The 24,748-nt window shown below is 41.3% G+C and overlaps 2 protein-coding genes across 5 annotated transcripts in view; both read right to left on the bottom strand.

The window, feature by feature from the left end:
• LOC137377407 (V-set and immunoglobulin domain-containing protein 1-like) overlaps window positions 1–4,500 on the bottom strand; it is a 43,245-nt gene extending 38,745 nt beyond the window's left edge. Inside the window, exon 1 of the mRNA XM_068046987.1 lies at window positions 4,407–4,500. Within this exon, the coding sequence (XP_067903088.1) occupies window positions 4,407–4,500 (94 nt within the window). The remainder of the gene's footprint in view (window positions 1–4,406) is intronic.
• Window positions 4,501–12,882: 8,382 nt separating this feature from the next.
• Window positions 12,883–24,748, bottom strand: part of LOC137377615 (heat shock factor protein 1-like) — a 49,440-nt gene continuing 37,574 nt past the window's right edge. The window contains exons 11-13 of one of the 4 annotated variants that reach the window (XM_068047442.1): window positions 23,298–23,363; window positions 20,947–21,038; window positions 12,883–17,330 (exon numbers count right to left, since the gene is read on the bottom strand). In XM_068047442.1, coding sequence (XP_067903543.1) covers window positions 17,093–17,330; window positions 20,947–21,038; window positions 23,298–23,363 — 396 coding nt within the window. In that variant the 3' untranslated portion in view covers window positions 12,883–17,092. Of the gene's footprint in view, window positions 20,685–20,946; window positions 21,039–23,297; window positions 23,364–24,748 lie in introns of all 4 variants that reach the window. The other 3 variants (XM_068047446.1, XM_068047443.1, XM_068047445.1) reach the window with 3 other exon arrangements.

Raw genomic sequence — 24,748 nt, 5'->3', positions numbered from 1 at the left:
TCTAAAATCTGTTTAGCTGCTGAACTATTTTTAGCATCAGTTTCCTACCTGATAAATACTACTTGTCATTTTTTAAAAATTTTTTATTGAGAGTCTTAAGTGAAGGTCCAAGGCTGTGGTGTAGCAAAACACCAAGGTTGAAAGACAACAATAGCAGTAATATTTTCCTTAGTGTTAAGTGGGCATATCAATTATTTCTGTTTAATGTCCAGCATTGACTCAGAACACAGCTTGACTTTAAATAGCTCCAGCGTTCCAATCAAATTTGAAAAATTGTACCCAAGGTGTCCTGGGCAGGGTGAGAGAGCACCATGTCCATTAAGTGAGAAAAATAAAAAGGCAGTTTTCACAAAAGCAGAGCCAAGATCCCCCTTGTTAAAATGAACCACCATTGTTACCCCTTTATCCCCATGTGTAAGACCATGTTAACATAGCTTGAGAGAAATTAGATACAGCACACTTCTATTTTAAAGTAATTTAAAGAACAATTCATAAACATTTACTATCTCTAATGTTTTAATTATAGATTGCTACTTCTATTAGTTATTTTTAATAGCCATGTTAAGATCCAACAGTAATCATACATGATCAGAAATCATGAAAATTGCACAATTCAGTAGAGATCCTATTTGCAGTCATTGAAAGATGTCATACGATAAACCGGGATGAGGACATTACCTGACCAAAAGTGGCATTTTTCTAACTTATGAGAAAAATAGCCAAACCACACACACTCCACAGATGTGCAGATTTGACACTGACTATTATTCAAATCAAGACACACAATAATTCTATTTTCTCCACATACCTGAAAATCCAATTAAAGTCATTAACAATCGCAATCTGAGCGTCAACATCTTTGTATTAATTGGAAACATGAATTAGCACGGACTGGAACGTATCTGGCTGCTTGTCCTTTTCAATCAGCACTGCAGTCATTTACGCTAGAAAGGCTTGGTCAGTCATTTATCATTTCTTGATCTCCATGACAAACATACGTTTCATTTTCCGGGGTGTGTATGTGCTTTTGTACCAATTGTGAATTGTAGACATCCAGTCATGTTTGTGTCTGGGTTTCGGTCAAACACCTGGTATGTTTCCAGCTTTTATCTGCTTCCAATAGTATTAAACTTCAGTTATGCTGACCGAAATTTTTGAGTATTTAGCCGTTTGCTATCTGACAAGTCCGAATAGACCTCTCCAACTATAGACTCAGTCTAGTTCATTCATATAGTGCTGAGGCTAATGATAATTTGTTTCTGGGTCAGGGTATCCTTGTATTACTGTTCTTTACTCCCATTCACATTCTGTGGTATATTTTCATGGGAACCTGTCATCTTCTGATGCAATGCTCCAGCAAAGAATTGCCAAACAGTCTCTTTATGTGCAGTTATATGTAGTCATGTGTGAGCTTAGACAATGCGTGTTAGCAAACTACTTTACCAAGAAAGATGCCGCTGTCATGCCCAATCCTGTTCTCACCCAACATCCAATCCTTCTAGGAGCTGCCACCAGACAACAATTAGGACTGGAAACCCTGGCTGATATATTCGCTCTGTGGCCTAGGAGTGCTGAGGCTAATATTAACACTGCAACTCCTAGCCTGGCTAAGATTAATTAACTCAGCACAAACTGGAACCAAAACTAGGATCTTCCTATCAGTGTGGCTCAGTATCATAGCTTTTGCTAATCTATCCACTATGGAACAGAAGAGCAGATAATTGACTTTTCTTAGGCTGAAGCGTTACTGCAGATCAGGGGTGGTGCAAAGTCTCTAGACACAAGAATCCAAAGCATGAAATAAGAAAAAAACATTCAGCCCATTAGGTCTTTTCCTTCCAACGATCATGTACAATGGCCTTTCCTCAGTTCAGGAGGGATGTGAATCATTGGTCTGGACATTCCTTAGAGTTGTTGCCTCTCCGATAGCGTTACTTCACCAGAAGTGCAGCAGAACCACTGTTTTATTGTGCGTAACTGGAATTTCCGCTGCACTTCCAACAAAGTAAAGCCAGTGGAACGTGAGCAGCTCTGAGGAATTTCTCAGCCTTTCACTTTCCCTGACCTAATTACAGATAAAATTTCAAAGTACAATCATTTAAGCTCCCACGATGGTTCGGTGGGTATGACTACATCAGGCTTTTGCGGCTTTTGCTTGACCAGTCTGTGCGACAACTGTCCCAATTTTGGCACACATCCCCAGTTATTAAGGAGAGGACTTTGCAGGGTCAACTGGGCTGGGTGTGGCTTTGTTGTATCCAATGCTTAGGACAATGCTGGGTGGTCCAGCCAGTTTTATTCTCATTAGACTTTTTCACGGTGGTTAGATACAACTAAGTGGTTTGCTAGGGGATTTGAGAGGGCTGTAAGGAGTCAGCCACATTGCTGTTAGTCTGCAGTCACTTATAGGCCAGACTGGGTAAGGACGACAGACTTCCTTCTCTAAAGGGCATTGATGAACAAGGTGGATTTTTACAGCAAAACAAGAGCTCCACAGTCCCCATTATTGACATGAACCTCTTATTCCAAAGTTACATACATTTCCAACTGCTGTGGTAGGGCTTGAACTCAGGTCTGTAAATCATTAATCTTGTAACATAACCATTATACTACCACACAACTCACAGCCCAGAATGCCCTCTCCTACTTACTATCCACTGAGTCATGCTAGACTTTTGTGTGGACATCCATTGAGGACAAGATCAGGCATAGCTATGATATGTTCCATGGTCGAACAGCTTGTGAATGCTCTAGGCTCTGAGCTCATTCACGAAGAAAGTTCACCAATGAGTTTCCAGATGAAACCATGGAACCATACACAGCAGGAGGTATTCGTTTGAGAGGTTGTCAAGGGAGAAATTGGACTGAAGATCACACAACAATCAGAAATGGCATTTGATTAAAGAGAGATCATGGTCCTTATTAAATCTTTGACATAATTATTTTCCTTTGTTTCCAAAGAACATGTCATTGAATTATGAATAAGATACTGTGGTACCTGCTCAAGACCTCAAGGTGATATGACAACTACTAAAAGATATTGGCACAAGACCATGGGGTAGTTTTTCAACTGGTCACCCAGGTAAAAACAACTAGTGCTGCGGACTGGCTACATGTTGTAGAAAACAGCATAATTTTCACTTGCCATTGAAATCAATGAACCAAAAGCTTCAGATATCGCTTGGGGTCCGATTTGAATTGGCTGATTGTATTCGTCAATTCCCATAGAATATAAAAACAGTTTACATTAAACAGAGTTGCCATATTTCACAGCATACCACTGACATTAGGTTGACATTTTAGACAGTTTTTCAAACAAGCAGCGATATGCATGCAGATACTTAGAAATACAAATGTAAATGCAGAAAAGTGCATGTGGGTTGATGCCAGGCTAACGTGATGCCACCTACAGTTAAATAGACAGTCAACATTCACTGGCACACTCACAAATAACGAATGGTCAATTGGTGAGGTACTAGAAGGCAATTGGCATCCATGGGATGTGGCACAGGAGTGATCTCCTTTGGGAGAGGGGAGCAGAAAACTGATGGGAAATAAAATAGATCTTCGACATCAACTGCTATAGCTTCAAACCTATCAACAAGGAACATGTGTCCTTCAACACCACAGTAAAGCTGTTCAATCTGCTGGAAGAAATAAGAAAATTCTGAGGGACCAAGTTCTTTGTAGAAGTCTAACAATAGGTTCTGCTCAGCTACTATCTGAGTGACTCACACCTTGATTACTACATGGAGGAGCCCTACCTCAGGTTCAGTTGAAACTGTGACAGGCGGCACCTGGAACCGTTTTTAAATCAAGAAATCAAATATGACTCACTTAAAACAAACACAGAAGAAAATAATTAGACCTGCATCACTCCCTCTTTCACCTTCACCCAACTATACACTCTGAAGTTTTTTTCAGCTAAATGAGGGTTGGTCCGACTGGCAGTCCCCCGGGAAATCGTAACAGGTACTTTAGGGTGCAGCATATGTATGATAATTGTTAGAATCACTCTCCATATCATTTTACCTTTCTTCAATACAATAATCAGCCTCCGTACACTTCTTATCAATCAAAACTTGATCCAGTATGCAAAATATCTAGGACAATAAACTTCCGGGTACCAATTAACATTGTTACTGTTAGAACATGAATGGTACAGCACAAAAGGAGGCCAGTCAGTACATCATGCCTGTGCAGGCTCTTTGAAAGATCCACCAAATTAGGCGCATCCCCCCCCCCCCCCCACCCCGCCCTCTCCCCATACCCCTGCAATTTTTTTCTCTTCATGGATTTATCCAATTCGCTCTTGAAGGTTATTATTGAATCTGCTTCCACACCCTTTCAGGCAGAGCATTTCCAATCATAACACACGGCATATAAAAAAATTCTCCTCATCTTACCTCTGGTTTCTTTGCCAATTAACTTAATTCTGTCTCCTCTGGGTATTGACCCTTCCGCCACTGAAAACAGTTTATTCTTATCAAAACCCTTCATGACTTTATATGCCTCTACCTAAGTGGGTAGTGAATGTTTAAGGTGGTGGATGGGATTAAAATCAAATGGGCTGCTTTGTCCTGGATGTCATTGAGTTTTTTGAGTGTTGTTGGAGTTGCACTCATCCAGTTAAGTGTAGGGTACTCTATCACACTCCTGACTTGTGCCTTGTAGTTGGTGCAAAAGCTTTGGGAATTTAGGAGGTAAGTCACTCACCGCAGAATACCTAGCTTCCGACCTGTTCTTGTAGCCACACTATTTATGTGACTAGTCCAGTTGAGTTTCTGGTCAATGGTAACCCCCAAGATATTGACAGCTGGGTATTTGGTGATGGTAATGCCGTTGACTGCCAGGGGAGGTGGCTAGACTCTCCCCTTTTTTTATTTGCTAATGGGATGTGGGCATCGCTGGCTAGGCCAGCATTTATTGCCCAACCCTAATTGCCCTAGAGAAGGTAGTGGTGAGCTGCCTTCTTGAACCACTACAGGCCTTAGGGTGTAGGAACACCCACAGTGCTGTTAGGAAGGGAGTTCCAGGATTTTGATCCAGCGACAGTGAAGGAACGGTGATATAGTTCCAAGTCAGGATGGTGTGTGGCTTAGAGGGGAACTTGCAGGTGGGGGTGTTGACATACATCTGCTGCCTTTGTTCTTCTAGATGGTAAAGGTCATGGGTTTGGAAGCTGTTGTTGAAGACGCCTTGGTGAGTTGTTGCAGTGCATCATTGTCTGGCACTTGTGTGATGTGAATGGTACTTGCCACTTATCAGCCCAAACCTGAATGTTGTCCAGGCCTTGCGGTTGCATGATACTCACTGTCACACTTTCGTCACTCTTGCAGGACAAGGTGATGCATAACCAGAGGCAGCAGGAGCTAACTGGAGAGGGACAGGTGCACCTGCATGTCGAAACCCCCATGGAGGAGAAGATGCTGGCAATTATTGGGATGCCCATTGCTGAGGCCATGGCCAGCAGAGGCATTGAAACCATCGAAGATCATGGTATGCTCATACCTAATCCTCCTTCTCACATCCTACCTCCCCTCAACCTACACTTGCTTATTTACAAGCTGCAGATGGTGTAAGCATGCACCTCTTACATTCCCACACCACATCCCCGCACCACAAACTTACAACTTACCCTTGGACCTTTCTCTTTTCAGGTACCCAAGAACTGCAACATAAGACAGTTTCATGCTCACACATGGAGAAATTATGAACTATATCATGAACGTGTAAAACAAACCCAAAAACTGACACTTTTCCTGAAAAACATGATGGAGTCGAGGGGTCAGGTGACCTCATCCTGTATTGTCAATACACGTGGAAATTACAATAACCCTCAGTCAATCTTCATGTCTGGACCAGCCTTGAAGAAGGCATTAAAATTTGAATGGCCCATTCTGTGTTAATGGCTACCTCTCTTCACCAAGTTGGGTTAACAATAACATGGCAGATGTGGTGTTTCCAAATTCAAACTCAAATGAATGGGCATGGAAAACTTCATTTTATCAAAATGGAATAAAGATGGGTGACACCCAGACCCCATTGTCTAACAATGGCTCCACCATCAGACACCATTTATCAGGACAATGCTAAAGAGAAACCATGGTCGCATTACAGAAACCAGGAGTCTGATAAGGAGCTTAATAAAAGTATATGCTGACAAAGAAAGTGAGTCTGAGAGTTTCCATCTGCTCCAGCAGAAGAAGAAGGACTCTGCCCTTTTTAAACTACAAGTATGTAGTGACTGAAAGTGGCTATGAGACTCTGTTCCTGAAAATTGTACCAGGGTTGTCGACATCGAACTGTGACTGAGATACAACAAAATGAAGTCTGCAGCAACACATTCACCCTCCGGAAACTTTCCAAATTTTGTCGTCAGTGAACCAGGAAGAAGGAAGAACAGGCCTGCATCATTTTTTTAAATCTTCACCACAATCCCCACCACCCGCCACCCCCAACTCCAGGGAAGCACACAAGGTTTACAGTGAATTCTTAAAAACATTCAAACCTAAATGCATGTTAACTTCTAATCTCTGTGTATGTGTGTGTGTGTGTGTGTGTGTGTGAGTGGGTGGGTGGGGGGGGGGGGTGAAGTTACGAATATTTTCATGGATTGTCTAATAAACATTTATCTTTCTTTAAATCTGCAAGAAAACCTGTTATTTGTCTGTTTGCTGACCATTAAAATGCTCAGGGGTTAAAACACATCTCTAATAAAAACACTGTCTTCAGTAAGTTCAGAGGTGACAAAGGGAAACCACCACTGTCATTTCCCATCCGTCCATAACAACAGGCAGTGAAGGAACAGAAAGAAAGACACAGCGCCGTCACTTGATTTCACCCTCGCAACCACCAGCGAGAGGCAGCATGGTTTTGTGAAGGGGAGGTCGTGTCTCACTAATTTGATTGAGTTTTTTGAGGAAGTGACAAAGATGATTGATGAAGGAAGGGCAGTGGATGTTATCTATATGGACTTTAGTAAAGCCTTTGACAAGGTCCCGCATGGCAGACTGGTACAAAAGGTGAAGTCACACGGGATCAGAGGTGAGCTGGCAAGATGGATACAGAACTGGCTCAGTCACAGAAGACAGAGGGTAGCAGTGGAAGGGTGCTTTTCTGAATGGAGGGATGTGACTAGTGATGTTCCGTAGGGATCTGTGCTGGGACCTTTGCTCTTTGTAGTATATATAAATGATTTGGAGGAAAATGTAGCTGGTCTGATTAGTAAGTTTGCGGACGACACAAAGGTTGGTGGAGTTGCAGATAGTGATGAGGATTGTCAGAGGATACAGCAAGATATAGATCGGTTGGAGACTTGGGCAGAGAAATGGCAGATGGAGTTTAATCCGGACAAATGTGAGGTAATGCATTTTGGAAGGTCTACTGCAGGTGGGAGGTATACAGTAAATGGCAGAACCCTTAGGAGTATTGACAGGCAGAGAGATCTGGGCGTACAGGTCCACAGGTCACTGAAAGTGGCAACGCAGGTGGATAAGGTAGTCAAGAAGGCATACGGCATGCTTGCCTTCATCGGTCGGGGCATAGAGTATAAAAATTGGCAAGTCATGCTGCAGCTGTACAGAAACTTTAGTTAGGCCAGACTTAGAATATTGCATGCAATTCTGGTCGCCACACTACCAGAAGGACGTGGAGGCTTTGGAGAGGGTACAGAAGAGGTTTACCAGGATGTTGCCTGGTCTGGAGGGCATTAGCTATGAGGAGAGGTTGGATCAACTCGGATTGTTTTCACTGGAACGACGGAGGTGGAGGGGCGACATGATAAAGGTTTACAAAGTTATGAGTGGCATGGACAGAGTGGATAGTCAGAAGCTTTTTCCTAGGGTGGAAGAGCCAGTTACTAGGGGACATAGGTTTAAGGTGCGAGGGGCAAAGTTTAGAGGGGATGTGTGAGGCAAATTCTTTACACAGAGGGTGGTGAGTACCTGAAACTTGCTGCCGGGGGAGGTGGTGGAAGCAGGTACGATAGCGACGTTTAAGAGACATCTTGACAAATACATGAATACGATGGGAATAGAGGGATATGGTCCCCGGAAGTGCAGAAGGTTTTAGTTTAGGCAGGCATCAAGATCGGCGCAGGCTTGGAGGGACGAATGGCCTGTTCCTGTGCTGTACTGTTCTTTGTATTGTCTGAGTCCTAAGATGCTAGGAACTGAGGATGAGCAGAGAGAATTAGGTGGCCATGTGCAGAAATCACAAAGCTAGTGCACAGGTACAAAAATTAATTTAAAAAGCTCATGGAATGTTAGCCTTCATCTTAAGGAGGCTGGAAAGAAAGGGGAGGAAGTTGTGCTATAGTTGTATAAAGCTCTGGTTTGACCACAATTGCGGTAATGCATTCAGTTCTGGTTATTGGAAATAGTGGCCTTGGAGCGGGTGCAGTACAGATTCACCAGAATGATACCGGGACTAAAAGAATTAAATTATGAGGACAAATTTCATAGATTAAACTTGTGTTCCTTCGAGTATAGAAGATTACTGAGTGATCTAATTGAGGTGTTTAAGATGATTAAAGAATTTGATAAGATAAATAGAAAGAAGCTATTTCCTCTGGACAGAGTAGATAGAGAGAAACTGTTGCCATTGGCGGAAGAGTCAAGAACCAGAGGACACCAATTTAAGGTGAATGGCAAAAGAACCAAAGGCGACATGAGGACAAACTTTTTTTCATGCAGAAAGTGGTTATGATCTGGAATGCTCTGCCTGAGAGTGTGATGCAGGCAGATTCAATTGTAGCTTTCAAAAGAGAATTGGATAATTATCTGAAGGGAAACAATTTGCAGGGCCACAGGAAAAAGGCAGGGGAGTGGGACTAGGTGAGTTGCTCACATTCAACACAGACATGATGGGCCAAATGGTCTTCTGTACTGTAACCATTCTATGATTTTCTGCCAGGGAAGACAAGGTGATATAACCTTAATATGAGAGCAGTTCAAGGGTGATGTTGGGAAACACTTCTTTTCACAAAGGGTAATGGAAACCTAGATGTCACCCCCTCAAAAAGCTGTTGAGGGTGGGGCAATTACATTTTTCAAAACTGAGATTGATAGATTTTTGTTATACAAGGGTATTTAGGGTTATGGAACCAAGGCAGGTCAAGTTGAGATACAAACTAGCTATGCTCTAATTGAATGGCATAACAGCCTCAAAGGGCTGAATGCCCTACAGCTGCTCCTATACCTGACCTGGGACTATTTAACACGAATACTGACGGGACCAATTTTCATCCCATTGGTCAGGTGTATACATGGTGCAAATCGTGGCACAGCACTTCCTGCTGCTTCTTAAACCAAGTTGATTCAGTCCTTGCGATGGGCCGCCTGAAGTAGGTGGAAGCCTTATTGGAGACTACAAATCGGGGTCCTGTGAGATAAGCAGGCACCCGCTGCCATTTTTGGGTGAATTTGTTAAGAGGAACAGCCAGTGCTGAATCCGCCCTGTAGTACTCGTGGTACAGGTTGTAACCTGGCCATTTCTAGCAACATTTAAAGGAAGTATTCAGATCATTGGAATCTGGAAAAAGGCTTGCTTAATTTATATAGACATTTTTGACTTAGAAATCTCTGGATTTTGGATGGAATTTGCTTCAAATCAGACTGAGGTACTGGCCGCTACATAATATGGAAGCTATCTTGGCCACTCCATTCTGTTTGGAGCTAGAAAGGCAGCTGGAGTTGAGATTACCAGCTGTCCACAAAGGAGGGCTGATTGCAGGCATCATTATATTACCCATAGCTCTGAAGAGATCTAGCTCCAATTTACTGTGCAGCAATGCAAAAGAAAATTGGGAGTGAGTTAGTGCATGCCAAAGGGTTGTGCAGATTTCTGATATAACTTCATGCTGAGAAAGAGAAGCTGTGTGCAAAAAAAAAATGCCTCCAGTATTAAATGTGAATGTAGTTTACTGAACAGTGAAATGCATTCCAGTTCGTAGCAGAATGTTGTTTGTGCCAGTTCCAAGGGTAGTATCAGGTGTTGAATGCATAACTGTAAGCAGAAGGAGCAGTAGTACATGTCACATTGTGATTAGCGAAGCACATGCATTGGAGGAGGGAAGGATTAGGAGTTCTGGGGCAAACGTGTTGCAAGGTTTCATTCAGACAGAAAGATTCTCAGCTTGGTCAAACTGATAAACCTCTTCCTGCATTGCAGTCAGGTCCTGGGTGTAATGACATGGGCACTGATATGCTCTGCAACCTCTCACCATGGCAGCTGATTGACCTCCTTACTGACTTAGTAGCGCAGTCATAACAGCAGTAACAAAAAACAGGCAGCCCTAGAAGTTGACATTCTTCTCAGCAGCGTTTAAATATTGCACTTGCTACAAACCACAACTGAAAAGGCACCTCCCCTTTAAGAGGTGCAAGCTCAATTTATGTGTACATCAGGCACACCAGATTTACCGCCTGTACAAGCAGTTCATCAGCACTGCAAATACATGGGCAACTTGTCAAAATGGTTTGGGCCTCTAGCTGACGACATTGGACTGGCATGCTGTTTATTTGTGTCTGTGTCAGCTCTTTCGTCAAGCAATCCAAAACTAATCCCACTGTCCCAATAGAGCCATAGCTCTGTGTTGAAATACTAAGTATTTGGGGAGTGGATGTGCCTCAGGGCCACCTAGTGATAGATATTGAGAACTTTGGCTTTAGAATCCAATCTGAATACATTCATTTATGACAGTATGAGTAACTGAAAAGATAATTTAAAAACACCAAATAGAAGACATGAATACAATATTAAGAAAATACAGAAAAGAGGAGAAAAGTTAGTAATGAGTAGGCAGCTATCCACAAAAGAGGATATTTTTTATAACTATATTGCCCAGAACATAATTAGATCTGTTTCTCCTCCCTCACCAAGCCCCCCACCACCACCACCAGATTTCCCTAGCCATATGCAGGTATGTATGTTGCAAAATGAATTTAATATCTGTTTCCACAGCAACCACTGTAAATACAACTACAGCAAAGCCAGAATAACCAATAAAATCAGTCCTTCTAAACACAGCAACCAACGAAATCTAACAGCTTGGCGCTCATCCCAACAGCTTGTTGTTAAATATAGCAGCCCAAAAGCCTTGTTCAATCATTGGTTTGTGTTGCAATAGCTAATCTTAGTTGCGGTAGGAGTGGTCACTATAATTGCCCACTATGTCCCTAAGATGGAGAGTAATTGGCCAGGGTTCCTGTTTGTGATAGCTCTTCAGTAATCCATGATGGAAAGTGCACACAGGGACATTAACTGAACACGGACTGTAAGGCGTTCTATTGATCAGCCTGCTGGCATTCACCGTTTAGAGAAGAATCCTAGGATACAGCAGAAAAAAGCCATGCAGCCCAGTGTCTGTGCCGAATCTTTGGTAGCACTATCCAATTAGTCACACTCCCCTACTCTTTCCCCAAGGCCCTGTAAATGTTTTAGGTATACGCAAGAACAATTCTCCCTACTGAGTGTTTCTACAGGTGCTGGCAACCAACAGTCAATTTTAAGAGAAGAAAAATTGAAAAAAGTTTCCAAACATGATTTTCTGCCCTTCACTTGCAGTACAAGTTAAAAATTTGCAGAGTTTGATATTTGTGGTGGATGGACATAGCATCCAATCATATAATTCATCTGGTTCTACTCAAATAAATTTCCATAGCCACAAGTGCTCCACACTGATGCTGCACCCAGTAGGACTCAACTTCAGTGGCTACTGGCACTGAAATACTATTGAGATCCCGGGATGGTAGGGGGTAGAGGATAAGATTGAACCTATTGATAAATATTTATTCTGTAGCAAACCTATGCAGAAAATGTTTGAGAAATTTAACGAGACTCATTTTGTTTCAGAGCAGTGAATTTTTAACCAATCCTGATTGTGAAGCAGTATATTCCACCAAGGATGCAATAAGATCCATGTTTCAGAAACATTCACCCTGCCCACCTCCACAAAGAAACTCACTAAAAGGGATATAGGAGAATAGGTTCAAGTAGTACAGTGGACTAGTACACCATCTCTTCATCTCACAATTCAGAATTCAAATTCAGTGCAGACTAATGGAATGAAAGAGCTTCATGTGAAATCAAACAGAAAATGCTGCAAATACATAGATCTGTCAGCATCTGTACAAGAGAAAACAGTTCATGCTTTGTCACAATTCCTTTAAACTATATTTTCTCTTTACAGATGCAGATGGGTTTACTGTGCATTTCTAGCATTTTCTGCTTTTATTTCAAGTTCCACCAGTTGCAATTTTTTTATTTTTCCACGTGATAAGATTTATGCCCCGAGAATGGTTTATTTTATGATAACTTATTTTACATAGATGGAAGATCGACAGATTTTACAACTCGAGTTGGATTAATTGGCCACTTTTTCCTACTTTTCCTCTAAGCATGGTTTTGCCCCTTGTAATAAAGTTATTCTTAGTGCTCACTATTCAAGAACAGGATAACCCCAGTAAATGCATTTATATATTGAGATTTCAAATTAGCTGTTTCAGCTATCAAACAAAGCAATACTGGCAGCAGGTTTCTGAACAGAGACTTTCAGCACTTTCTCATTGGCAGACTGGCAGCTCTCCATTTGAATCTTGGTGAGGAAAGGAAGGTTTCCATTTTAATTCTAGCTATTTTAAAAATTGCATTAAATAATGACAAATTTCTCCATTTGTCACAGAGTGCTATACTTGACCTGAGAAAATGGGGAGCATTACTCTACCTGACTGGACAATGTGCAAAGCCTACAAAAGCACAAGTAGAAAATTATTCTACATCTTGGCACCAACATTTCTGATTGATTTAAAAACAGGATTCATACACAGAAAGCCACATAGTCCACTTGCATTTTACAATACATTTATTAATATACAGCTACTGTAAGAAATATACTTGATATCAAACATTTGATAACATGGATTTAAATCTGTCCAATACACACATTAGTTTATTAGTGTAGTGTACATGAACAGCATTAAATGTGCAAAATTGATACATTAAACATTTCTTCAGACTCATCTGTACAAAACCACACTTTTTTTTAAAAAAAAGTTCCGGAAAAAATTCTATTTACACCTAGTAAGATAAAATAGTCCCTATGCACTAGTGCAAGACAGCAAGAGACCTTTGAAATATTGTATAACACTGTTAGAGCAAAAATGAAACCTTTTTGATTCGGATTGAAGATTTACCAGTTAAGTGCTTGGTTACTAAACTAACATACAAGGGATGATACTGCGCTACCTGTCAGAGAATCAGGCCTATAATTATCAACCACATTTTGACCTTGTGCTTCTTGAACAGTTTTCCTATTGGGAGTACCACAACAAATAATCCATCAAAGTCTCAGAAGTGTGACTCATGCACAGCTCTCAATAAAGTGCAAACCAGTAGTGTGCACACACCAGTAAACCAAAACTTCATTTTTTCTAAAAATGTGAGCTCATCAGAATGAAGGGCGGTGATGCCACTGTACCCTCTAATTTTTTTCTTGTGCGTGGCCTGTTCATTTAGGTGCACAGGACCTAGAATTTTTTTTTGTGCAGTCACACACGGTCGTTAACTTAAAAGGGCTGACTTGTGCTCGGCTTACACAGAAACTTCTTGGCTGCTATTGGCTGATGCTGGGAATGGGCTCATCCCCATTTCAGTTTCAGCATTAAGCACTCCCAAGTCAGGACAGCACAGCCAGATGCAGAGTAAAGTGCTCTCTACACTGCTCCAATACACTTCAGCCTAACTTCAAAAGCATCCCTTTATTGCACCAATGACTTTAAAACAAAAATTCCCAAATGAACCATCCTATGGCCTCAGTGATTTGTCAATCAGTGCCAACTTAGGGACTGTTTTGTGTCTCTCAGTTTCCTACTGAAGTTCCTTTTGAAAATCACCTTTGATCCTATGATACATGATCATTTGTTCCAATTTCTATCATCTGCACTTTTGTTAAAACAAAATGTTTCCCCCTAAAAGCATCACCACTTTTTGAACAGCTAGAAATTAGAGGGGGTGTGGTGGTAAGAAAGAAATATTGGGATATTTTTTTTTTATTCATTCATGGGTTGTGGGTGTCACTGGCTAGGCCAAAATTTATTGTCCATCCCCAATAGCCATTGAGAAGGTGGTGGTGAGCTGCCTTCTTGAACCGCTGCAGGCCTTGGGGTAGGTACACCCACAGTGGTGTGTCATGTGTTACAAGGATTTTGTTTTTGTATTAAAAACTTATGCTTCTGCGTGTTTTAAAAAACTGAAAAAGAATTTTAGTGGACATTGAGACACCTGAACTTTATGGATGTTTTGAAAGGAAGTTCGACAGGACCTAAATTTGTAAACAAGGACAGGAAAGCAAGTAATTTCAAGGAAACCAGTAAGGGGGTTGACTTCAGAGCTACTCTGAGTGACGGGAGAAATGTTCAGTTTCACTTTTGAACTTTAAAAAGCCAGTGAGTTTGGACATTTGAAATTTGATTCTGACCTGCCTGGAGATCAGAAGACAACCCAGAAAAAAGTGTTACCTCTCTGTAAATAATCCCTGCATTAAGAGTGACACAGTTGCCTCCTGCATTTTTAGTGAAACCTTGAATGCTTGCCAAAATCTTGTCTCTTTAAAAAGGACTTTTGCAGCGAATATGTAACTGAGAACCGACACCTGTTGCTACATCCCTGATGGAAGACCTGTGTGAAGTCTGCTGCTGTTGAATTTCCGTGAATGCCTACCCATCACAGACTGTACATCAACCTCGCCTGGAAAGACTTTGGGTGGCATCCAAATATTCGACTTTGGGACAACTCGCCTAACTGAAGATCATGACAAAGTTATTTTATTATTCCTTTCATTCCTATGAAACAGCTGTAAACTAACTATCCTTTTTTTTTCCCCCGGTTAACCGGTTTTTGGATGTATGTGCATGTGCACGAAGGTTAGGGAAAAATAAGGAGCTTTAATATCTCACTTCGTATATAGTTTTACTTCATTATTGGTTAAGACTTGGTTTTATAATGAAGAGTTAATTTTGTTGTTGATTAAAGAAGCCAGGTTGGTGTGCTTTATTCTGGGACAAAGAGAGTATCTAATTGTTTGTTTTTGGTAAGTGGGAAAACTTATTGATTTGCTGTGACCCGTGGAGAAGCGAGACTGAATTAATGGTGCACTCCTCCTGCCTCAGTCAGAACTGGATACTGCTACATGAAAATCTCACCACCAGGTTATCTTTTACTACCTAATTCCCACCCTTCAATCATCACAGTTTCAAGATGCAAAAATATCTAGGGATGTGTACATTATAAATAAACCCCTCTCAAGTTAGCTTTGAAATCAAAACATGCTACAAACACAGCAAAACAAGATAACCTCAGCACTTGCACTCTTCAGAGTGTAAGTGAACATCAATACATTAATAGAGAAGCACTTGTAAAAAGCATCAGCTTTGAAGCCATATAACATGCAGCACTTGGTGCAATGGAACGCGCAAACGATGGGCATGAATTCAAACCAACCAGATGGAATCAATAAGATATGCATTCAAAACAGAAACTTATGAAAGCACAGAGCAGAAAGTATACAGCAGCATACTTCTAATAAATCAAAATTTCATATCAAGGGTAAAATACATAACTGGGTATCACCATAAAACATAGCAGCCCTTTAAACTTCTTGGGCCCGGAGCATGAAAAACATCTGCTCCCTGAAGGATATGTGAATTTAGATTCGGGGAGCCTTATTATGCCAATCAGTGCTCTCGACATTTAAAAGAGCTGAGGCTCACACTTTCAAGTGAGTTTCAGGACAGGGGAAGGATTAAATTTAATTTTTAGGCTAAACCAGGGAAGGTTTAATTTTTTTGTGTATGGGAAGTTGGAATGTGCATGTGCAGGGATCTTTATTGCTTCAGCAGTATGGAGTCTCACATTTCTTCCATGGGGGTCCCAATTTGTTTGCATAGGGGCATGTTTATTTTCTGCAAAGCCTAAAATTTCTCCATAGCTGTAGAGTTGCACATCCTTTACCAACAAAGTTCCCACCATTTATTGCAGGTGCATTCATATTAATGCAATTTTCCCACTATAAATAGCAGATGGTAGAACAATGAATTCTTTGATGACTGACAAAACCTATTTTTTGCTTGGAATGAGTGTCTACAGATTGAACAGTGGATCATGGACACACCAAGTTGGAATCTTGATTTTTTGCCATGTTTTGTTCTCCTGAGCAATTTTTTTCTCACTTATGTCAAATTGGCACTGTTTCGGGTTGCTTTTAAGCAGTCTTTATATCTCTTTTGTTGACCACCATAAAATTGCTTCCCAGTTGTCAATGCATCTTTAAAAAAATTTCTTTGTGATTCGTTCGCCAAGCATTTGCACCACAGGACCTGACCTTTAGAGTTGTGTCTTTATGATCGGAGTATCCATGCTTGACAAGTCAACTTTTTAAAAAACTTCAGTGTTAGGGATCTTGTCATCTGATCTTCATTAATTGTATCAGGCAGCTTAAATGAAAGTGATTCCGTTTCTTAATGCGGTATGAATACATCACCCAGGTTTCATAGGCATAAAGCAGGGTTGACAGAATAGTGGCCCCGAAGACGTTGAACTTCGTCTGCAGGCTGATCCCCCTCTTGTCCCACAGGCGCTCAAGGAGTTTCTCAAAAGCTAAGCTGCCTTTGGCAATTCTACAGAATATTTTTGTATCAATATGGAATTTTCCAGACAGAGTGCTACTCAGGTAGGTGAATCCGTCCACAGCCAGAACTGTGTGAGCACCACTTGTGAAGACTGCTGGAGTGTAATCCTTGCTAAGGGCTGGTTGGAAGAGTGCCACTGTCTTTTTAAGGCTCCTAATCATGCCAAATTGCAGGCTAGCTGTTGCAAGATTGCAGGCTAGCTGCTGCTGTTGCATAATTGTTTGCATATCAATCTGGGAGTAGGCCACGGGAGCAGTCATCAGCAAATTGGAATACACAAACAAGTTCTTCCAGCACTTTTGTTTTAGTTTGTTGTCTAAGGTTGAAGAGCTGTCCATTAGTCCAGAGTCTGATTTTGACTCCTATTCAAGTTTATCGAAAGCCACAAGAAGCATAGCTGCAAACTAAACACTGAAGAGTGATTCTGCAAGGACACATCCCTGGGGAAGGAGGTGGAATTGACTCCATCTTCCATCACTCAACCAATTTATCGGCGCAGGCTTGGAGGGCCGAAGGGCCTGTTCCTGTGCTGTAATTTTCTTTGTTCTTTGTTCAATGTTTGGCCATTTCAATGAATTTGTCTGGACGCCCAAACTTGGAGAGAATTTTCCAGAGACCTTCTCTACTGATGGTGTTGTTGACCTGACAAAGGCATTCAAAGACATAGTAGAGATCTACATTTTGCTTTTCACATTTGTTTGCAGCTGTCTAGCTGTGAAGATCACATCAGTCCTGCCTCTTCTCTTTCTGAACCCACAATGACTGCCTGGTAGGACTGTTTCAACACGTATAGTACAGGACAATAACGAGATTTGAAGAGATGATAGAGACTGCTTGAACTCTGACTTGGTTGAAATTAGCAGAGCCCTTTAAAATGGGTAACTACTTAATTAAACTGCCTGAACTGGTCAGTGCGCTCAACATGCTATAAACGGCACCTTTGTAATTGACTCCTACAGAAAAGGTGGCTGTCCATGATAAGCATGGACGCTTTAAGTGGTGGGACTTCATCATTTGTTTTAGGAAGACTTGACTGTAAAACTGCAGGTTTGATGGGGTTTATGCTTCTGCTCTTCTGATTGACAAGCTCTACAGTAACAGTTCTTCTGTTGGGCCTATTCCCTATTGGGTTTATTCCTAGCTACCAAGTAATGGATCTGCCATCTGGCTCAGTGGGCAAGTACTGCTGCCATACCAAGCCACCCAGGCCAGGCAGTCATGTGTTGGGTTCTCAAGTTAAGCTGGGAGTAGTGTTAGGGCTCCAGAATATTCCTCAAGCTTTCTGCTCCTGATCATTATCCAGTGACTCCTGCTGGAAAGATACCAAGAGTACTGCCAACATGTGAAAACTTATTTCAGCATGTTTTAATCATCAGGAGAGGAGGTAGGGGAAAAATTGACAAAAATAGGAGGAATTAAAAAAGAACACACACACAAAAGGTCACAAACTCAGGAGATGGGACTGAAAATGTTTAAATAGGAACATAGGAATAAGAGTAGGCCATTTAGCCCTTGAGCCTGTTTCGCCATTCAATAAGATCATGACTGATCTACGACCTATCTCCAAAGAGTTCCAAAAACATGCCACCCTTTGTGAGAAGATGTGTTTCCTAATCTCACTTCTGGAAGACCTGGCTCTAAATTTTAGACTATGCCCCCTAGGCCTATATTCCCCAACCAGCAGAAATAGTTTCTCTCTATCTACAAAATCTGTTTCCCTTAATATCTTGAAAACTTGGCTCAAATTCACCTCTTAACCTTCTAAATTCCAGGGAATACAAGCCTAGTTTGTGTAATCTCTCCTCGTAATTTAACCCTTAGAGTCCAGATTGCATTCTGGTAAATCTACACTGCACTTCCTCCATTGCCTATATATCCTTCCCAAGTTATGGTAACCAGCTCTAGGTGTGGTATAATCAGGGCTTTGTATAGCTGAAGCATGACTTTTACCCCCTTGAATTCTATTCCTTTAGATATAAAGGCTGGCATTCGATTAGTCTTTTTGATTATTTTCTGTACCTATTCAAGTCCATCTACAAGATGCACTGCAGCAACTCACCAAGCTCCTTCGAAAGCACCTTCCAAACCCATGACCTCTATCACCTAGAAGGACAAGGGCTGCTGATGCATGGGAACACCACCACTTGCAAGTTCCCCTCCAAGCCACACACCATCCTGACTTGGAACTATAATCGCCGTTCCTTCACTGTTGCTGGGTCAAAAACCTGGAACTCCCTAACAGCACTCTGGGTATTCCTACCCTACATAGACTGCAGCGGTTCAAGAAGGCAGCTCACCACCACCTTCTCAAGGGCAATTAGGGATGGGCAATAAATGCTGGCCTAGCCAGCGACACCCACATCCCATGAATAAATAAAATAAAAAGGGATTTTAATCTATGTACTTCGGCCCCACCCCCCAAGTCTCTTTGGACCTCCACCGTTTCCAGATTTTCACAAAGATATTGCTGCATTTATTTTTGTGGACACATTATGTAATGATGCTGCGAGGCCTGAGCACCTAGTCATAGAGAACCAAAAGACAGCAAGAATGGCAGCTCATGTTTTTGGAATTTGTCTGTGTTTAGTTTGGCCTTAGGCACTTGTGCAAATTAGAATGCAAGATGACAAGAAATGAAATTCTAGGCTGGAACTGTAGCATGATTTGGGTGCAGAATCATTGACATCAGAAAAATGTAAGGTAGTTGAGATTTGTGATAACAAAAAAATGGAACAAATTACAAAGCTACTTGAAACACATGGAGCTGCACCTCTAAAGGTAGCATTTAAACAAAAAAATGAATGCTAGGAATCTAAAGTAAAATGTGGAAATAACCATCAGATCTGTCAGCATCTGAGATCATTGTCAGACTACACACTATCTGATATTGCTGGACTTGCTGGGTAGTCCCAGCACTCTTTTTAGAGTTTTGTTCTCCTATTTTGTTCACTATTCCAAAGGATTCATCCTGTTTAAGGCAGATTATATTCCTCCAATAGAAACAAATATTCACAGGCACCTTACGATGATGCAATGGAGAAAATAAAGGTAAAAAGAAACATGAATTAAAGCTTTTTTGGTAAAAAAAAAACTGAATAAATATTAGATCAGGAACAGAACTGCAGATAATACAGATGTGTATAGATCAAATATTCGATGATTCCTATGCTGACAAACTATTTAACTGCAATTTTTATAAAGTCTATGTCACACTCAATAGATGCTACCTAATATATCACATCACACAACAGTGCACAGCAACAAAAGCAAATCTGGCATCTGCTCAAAACCAGCAGCTTCACTGGAAAGGACACCAAATTTAATAGCAAGTAACTTTCTGTCCAATATAGTGCATACCCTCTTCCCATCCCTGAAAATTCTCCACTGAATCAACATTGCATTACCAAGCTGCAAGTGATATGTGCAATCAACCAGACTTGCAGGTTACCAATGTCCTTGCTTGCATTTCATAACAGGTTGGAGGAACAGGGGAAGGAGAAGTAAGTGTTACAGAAATAGGCTAGTCTGCTAGCCCAATGCAGTCCTGTCCATTTAGTTGCATACCGGTCTATTTTCTAATTATGTTATGTTACATCAAAAAAGGAAAGAAAATGCAAGGCCACTTTCAGGCTATTGGCTTGTAAAGAATTCTGCTTACTTAAGGGCTGGAAAGCATTGTAATGCTAAGCTCATTAAGCCCAAACTGAAGGAATACACTGCCTAAATATCTGCTGCCCATTATAAAGCGATTCTGCTCTATCATTTCAATGGATTGCACCCATCTTAATGTACAGTTAGGTGTCATTTAGCTGCAGATCAGCTTGGATCTTTGGTTTAAAGCATCACTATCAAAAATGGAGATATCACTGGGAAAATAGGTATCATTGGCCTCTTCTGCCAATTCCAACAAGGTTGGCAACATATCTGTCTCATCTGCCCCCTCCTCATCCTCCTTTGAGAGAGGCAGGCTGTTGCAATCTCTCCTTTCAACTTCACCTGAAAACAGAAAGCAAAAGGGAAAAGAATAATTCACAGAAACAGACAGATGAGTGAGTGGGTACTCTCTTATTAAGCAAATATACAGAACATATTCATAAAGTTAACTCCTGAAAAACAAACAACTGATGCCAGCAGGCCCAGGCACTTCCCAATGTTCCAACCTAACGAAGTTAGGCTTTTCCTATTTACTCCTGTTGTTTAGAATTCTGAAATGATTTTTCCTTTATTCTTTTATTTGAATATTTAGTCAGAGACTTACTCCACAATAAACAAGAGCAGCTGACCTTGTTCACTCTGGGATCCAGTGTAAACTTGTTCTTCTTCTGCATTTCTGCATTTTTGTCCATTTACCTTCGGCAAAAACAAATTCAGTAACTTAGTTACAACCCACAATCTTTTGTGCTGACAAGACAAGGTATGCAGCAAATAATCAATTCCACAATTCTTATTAACAGAAATCTCAATTTGGAGAGAAAAGGCCAACATTTCCACCCCTAAACCAGGAATGCTTAGGCCAATTGTAGCACTCCAATTGCCAGCCTAGCTCAGAAAAAAAAATGCCCTGACCAAAAATTTCTAAGTCCAGTTATTTACCTGCTCTTCCAAGCTGGGATTACTGCTTTCAAACAAAATGCTTTTAAGAAGCACCACACCCTATATTAAACAGCAGTTGAACACTTCACTCAAATGGCTCCCACTAGTATCAGTAGATGGATTGCAACATGGAAGGAGATTGGGGAATAAAACTGCTCAAAAAGGGATGTTAAATTGGACAACACCAAAAACAGGCAGAGATTGCGAGGCTCGATTAACTGTGCCCGGTGATTGCACAGCAGGCACTTGGTGCGCTGTTGATTGGCTGCACGCATCAGTAGGAAGCCCAATATCGAGACTACCTAATATTACATAAAGACAGCCTGCACCACTGAGAGGGGGAGGTGCATTGTGGCAGATGGTGGTCTGAATATCATTCTGAATATTGTGCGATGGAAAATTTAACAATGGCTGACCATGAGTTCCAAGGTTTTTGGGCACTGCATTGGAAGTCTTGGTGGAAAGGAGCGATGTCCTATATCCTCCTCAGGAGGACTGAAGGCCCTCCGGAACACATGCTCAGAGGGAAGTTGCAAGAGATGGCAGTGGAGGTTAATGCTAGCAGTGCAGCCACAAAGACTTGAATGCACTGCAGGAAGAAGTTTAATGATTTCATGAGTTGTCAAGTTCAGGAATGCATCTTCATATGCCATATCGTACCAACTACACCACCAGCCTCATCTACTGCTCAATTTACTACACCCATCACTCACCTACCAACAAAATTGATCAATCACAACTCACATGCTTCACCTCACCTTAGCATTGCTGCAGGTCTCGCACCCACATCTCACTGGCAGCTATTCAAACATTACAGCCACATCATCCAAATGTATTTCCTGACGCTTATTGGCACACTTCCCTCTTTTGTTGCAGGAGAAAGTGGCATACAACTGGAATTAACGGGAGGGGGAAGAGACATGCCTTCATGTTTCAATGCTCCAGGAGGAGATAGTGCTGGACATTATGGAAAGGGGTATTGCTGCGAGTCCTTCTCCCCTCTAACAACTTGTCCTGCTCTGCCTGGCCTCTGTTCATTCTCCCAGTCTAGTTCAATTCCACAAGGAAGCCCTACTAGGCCACCCATATATGGAAGTATCTGGTTTGTGTTTAAGTTTTGTGAACTTATATAAACAAAATAGTACTTCGCCACCATCCTGACCACGCCCTGTAGATTACTGAAACTTTAAAGAAGTATAGAAAGGTGTAAAGTTGCAGCCTGGTTGGGATAGGGGGCCCCTTCATGCCATTTTTTCTTAATCATTCAGGGGATGCATCGCTGGCTAAGACAGCATTTACTGGTGGTGAGCCTCCTTCTTGAACCGCTGCAGTCCATGTGGGGTAGGTACACCCAGTGCTGTTAGGAAGAGGGTTCCACAATTTCACATGTGTTCAGGTATGCAAGGTTAACAGAGGGCATAAGCTGAAGCGCAGAGCTCCAAAAAGGCAGCACTGGAGTCAAATCAGCATTACACAAAGACTGGCGTCATGATGTGCCTGCTCTACATGTAGCCGACAGTTGTTAGGTGCACACAAACCCCTTTACAGATATGACTTCTAACGCATCTTCCAGCGGAAGTATGTGCGCGTGTTACAGACACCATTTTGAGGGTAGTTTAAAAGGCCTCATTACGCCCAAAACTGAGTCTAATTTTGCCTCAATGTGTTTCTCAAGCCAGGAATTAAAGCCAATCAAAACAAGTGGTGAGAGTATGTCCAAGGAACAGAACTATTTAGAGGTACTCTGTGATACAAAACAAACCTGCTCATCATAGCGTTCTGATGAAAGGTCATAGACCGGAAACGTTAACTCTATTTCTCTCTCCACAGATGCTGCCAGGCCTGCTGAGTATTTCCAGTGTTTTCTGTTTTTATTTCTGGTCATTATGGTACTCATTTTTCCAATATCCCTGCTCATGTGCATCAATCCCTGATACAATGTAACGATCTGCTATCTCTCATCTCTCTGGCAGGAATACTAGCTGCTAATAATATCATTTGCCACAGTCTAAGTACCTTGTTGGTGTCCAGTCCTACTTCAGGATATGATGTTACTAATCCTCCAGTTGATGGGTTGAAGAGCTAGGAAAAAAGAAGTAATCAGAGGTGTATCTAATTTTATTAAAGACACACTCAGCTAATGCCTCCTGTGCTCATTTCAAATGTGAAAGACCTCATAACTCAAGTGCTATGCAAACGCGATTTTGTGACAATCTTGTGCACATCGCAGGATATCTAGAACTGAATATTCTTTCTACCTGTTTAGTCCAGATAAGGTTATTTGAGATGTTGTTAAATGTGAGCATAAAATGACAAGATAATTTTGCTGAGACATCTGAAGGTTATGAATTTTACTTCATTTCATGGGACAAAAAAAGTGCAATAGCAAATTCTTCCCTCCGATTCTGCAAATTCTCAATTATGAATGTTGCTTTACACAACAAATTGGAAAATTTGAAGTCTTAAGATTTTCTTGTGACCTGAATGGAAAAACTCAAGTCAAAGAGAAATACCCTATTTTTGTTTTAAATACTCCACATTTAACTCCCACATCACCCCCAGCAAAATTTTCTTTTTGACTTGGTGAATGATGGCAGAACTGTCAAATTATCAGACGCGGATGACATTTTGACTCACAGGTGGTATTAATGGTTCTAATTTACATTCTCTTTTCAAAGTAGATGTAAAAGCAATGAAGACCAGTTGGCTCAACATGTCTGTGCCTGTGTTCTGACAAAAGGTCACTGACCTGAAACATTAACTTGGTTTCTCTCTCCACAAATGCTGCCAGATTTGCTGAATGCTTCCAGCATTTTCTGTTCTTATTCCTGTTTTATATTTTTTTACTAATTCTTTGCAAATTACATTATATTTCTCCGCATTAAAGCACACTTGCCGCTCGACTGTCATTCCATTAACATGTCTATTGAAAGTGAATCACCCCTGAAATTTTGGTGTAACAAGCAATTGATCAAAATGGTTTTTTTTTTTTGCCAATTTCTCTTTTCTTTCCTTTCCCCTCTCCTGAAGGTGCAGCGTCTTGATATGGTAACGTTCCACAGGCACCATCAAGTAGCTCACACATGTGGCCAATCTTCAGGAACAGGCCCAGCTGAGTGTCAGCAACATAATCTACCATGGAGATCATCACAGCAGAGTCTGACCTGGTCCTTAACAAGCTCCACATCCACTTTCCAGCAAGGATCAAATGGAGAGTAATCAGCAGCATAAATCCTGGCTGCATGCTTCCCCTTTCGAACCCAGAGTTACAGATGTCAGCTATAGTGCCCAACTGCTGACTCCACTGAGATCTAACTGAGCAGACAGTAATCATACCTGGAAACTTCTGGCCTTTTCACCATCTATACCAATTGAGCTATCACAGGAACCTTATTCAGAACACTTCGTCTTCCTCTGTAAGACTTACCAATAACACTATTCCCTCCCATACAAACTTTTCACTCCTA

This window comes from Heterodontus francisci, chromosome 15 (genome assembly GCF_036365525.1).
Source record: "Heterodontus francisci isolate sHetFra1 chromosome 15, sHetFra1.hap1, whole genome shotgun sequence".
Lineage (NCBI taxonomy): Eukaryota > Metazoa > Chordata > Chondrichthyes > Heterodontiformes > Heterodontidae > Heterodontus > Heterodontus francisci.
Note: the sequence above shows the minus strand (reverse complement) of the source record. Positions and strands in the feature narration are given on the sequence as shown.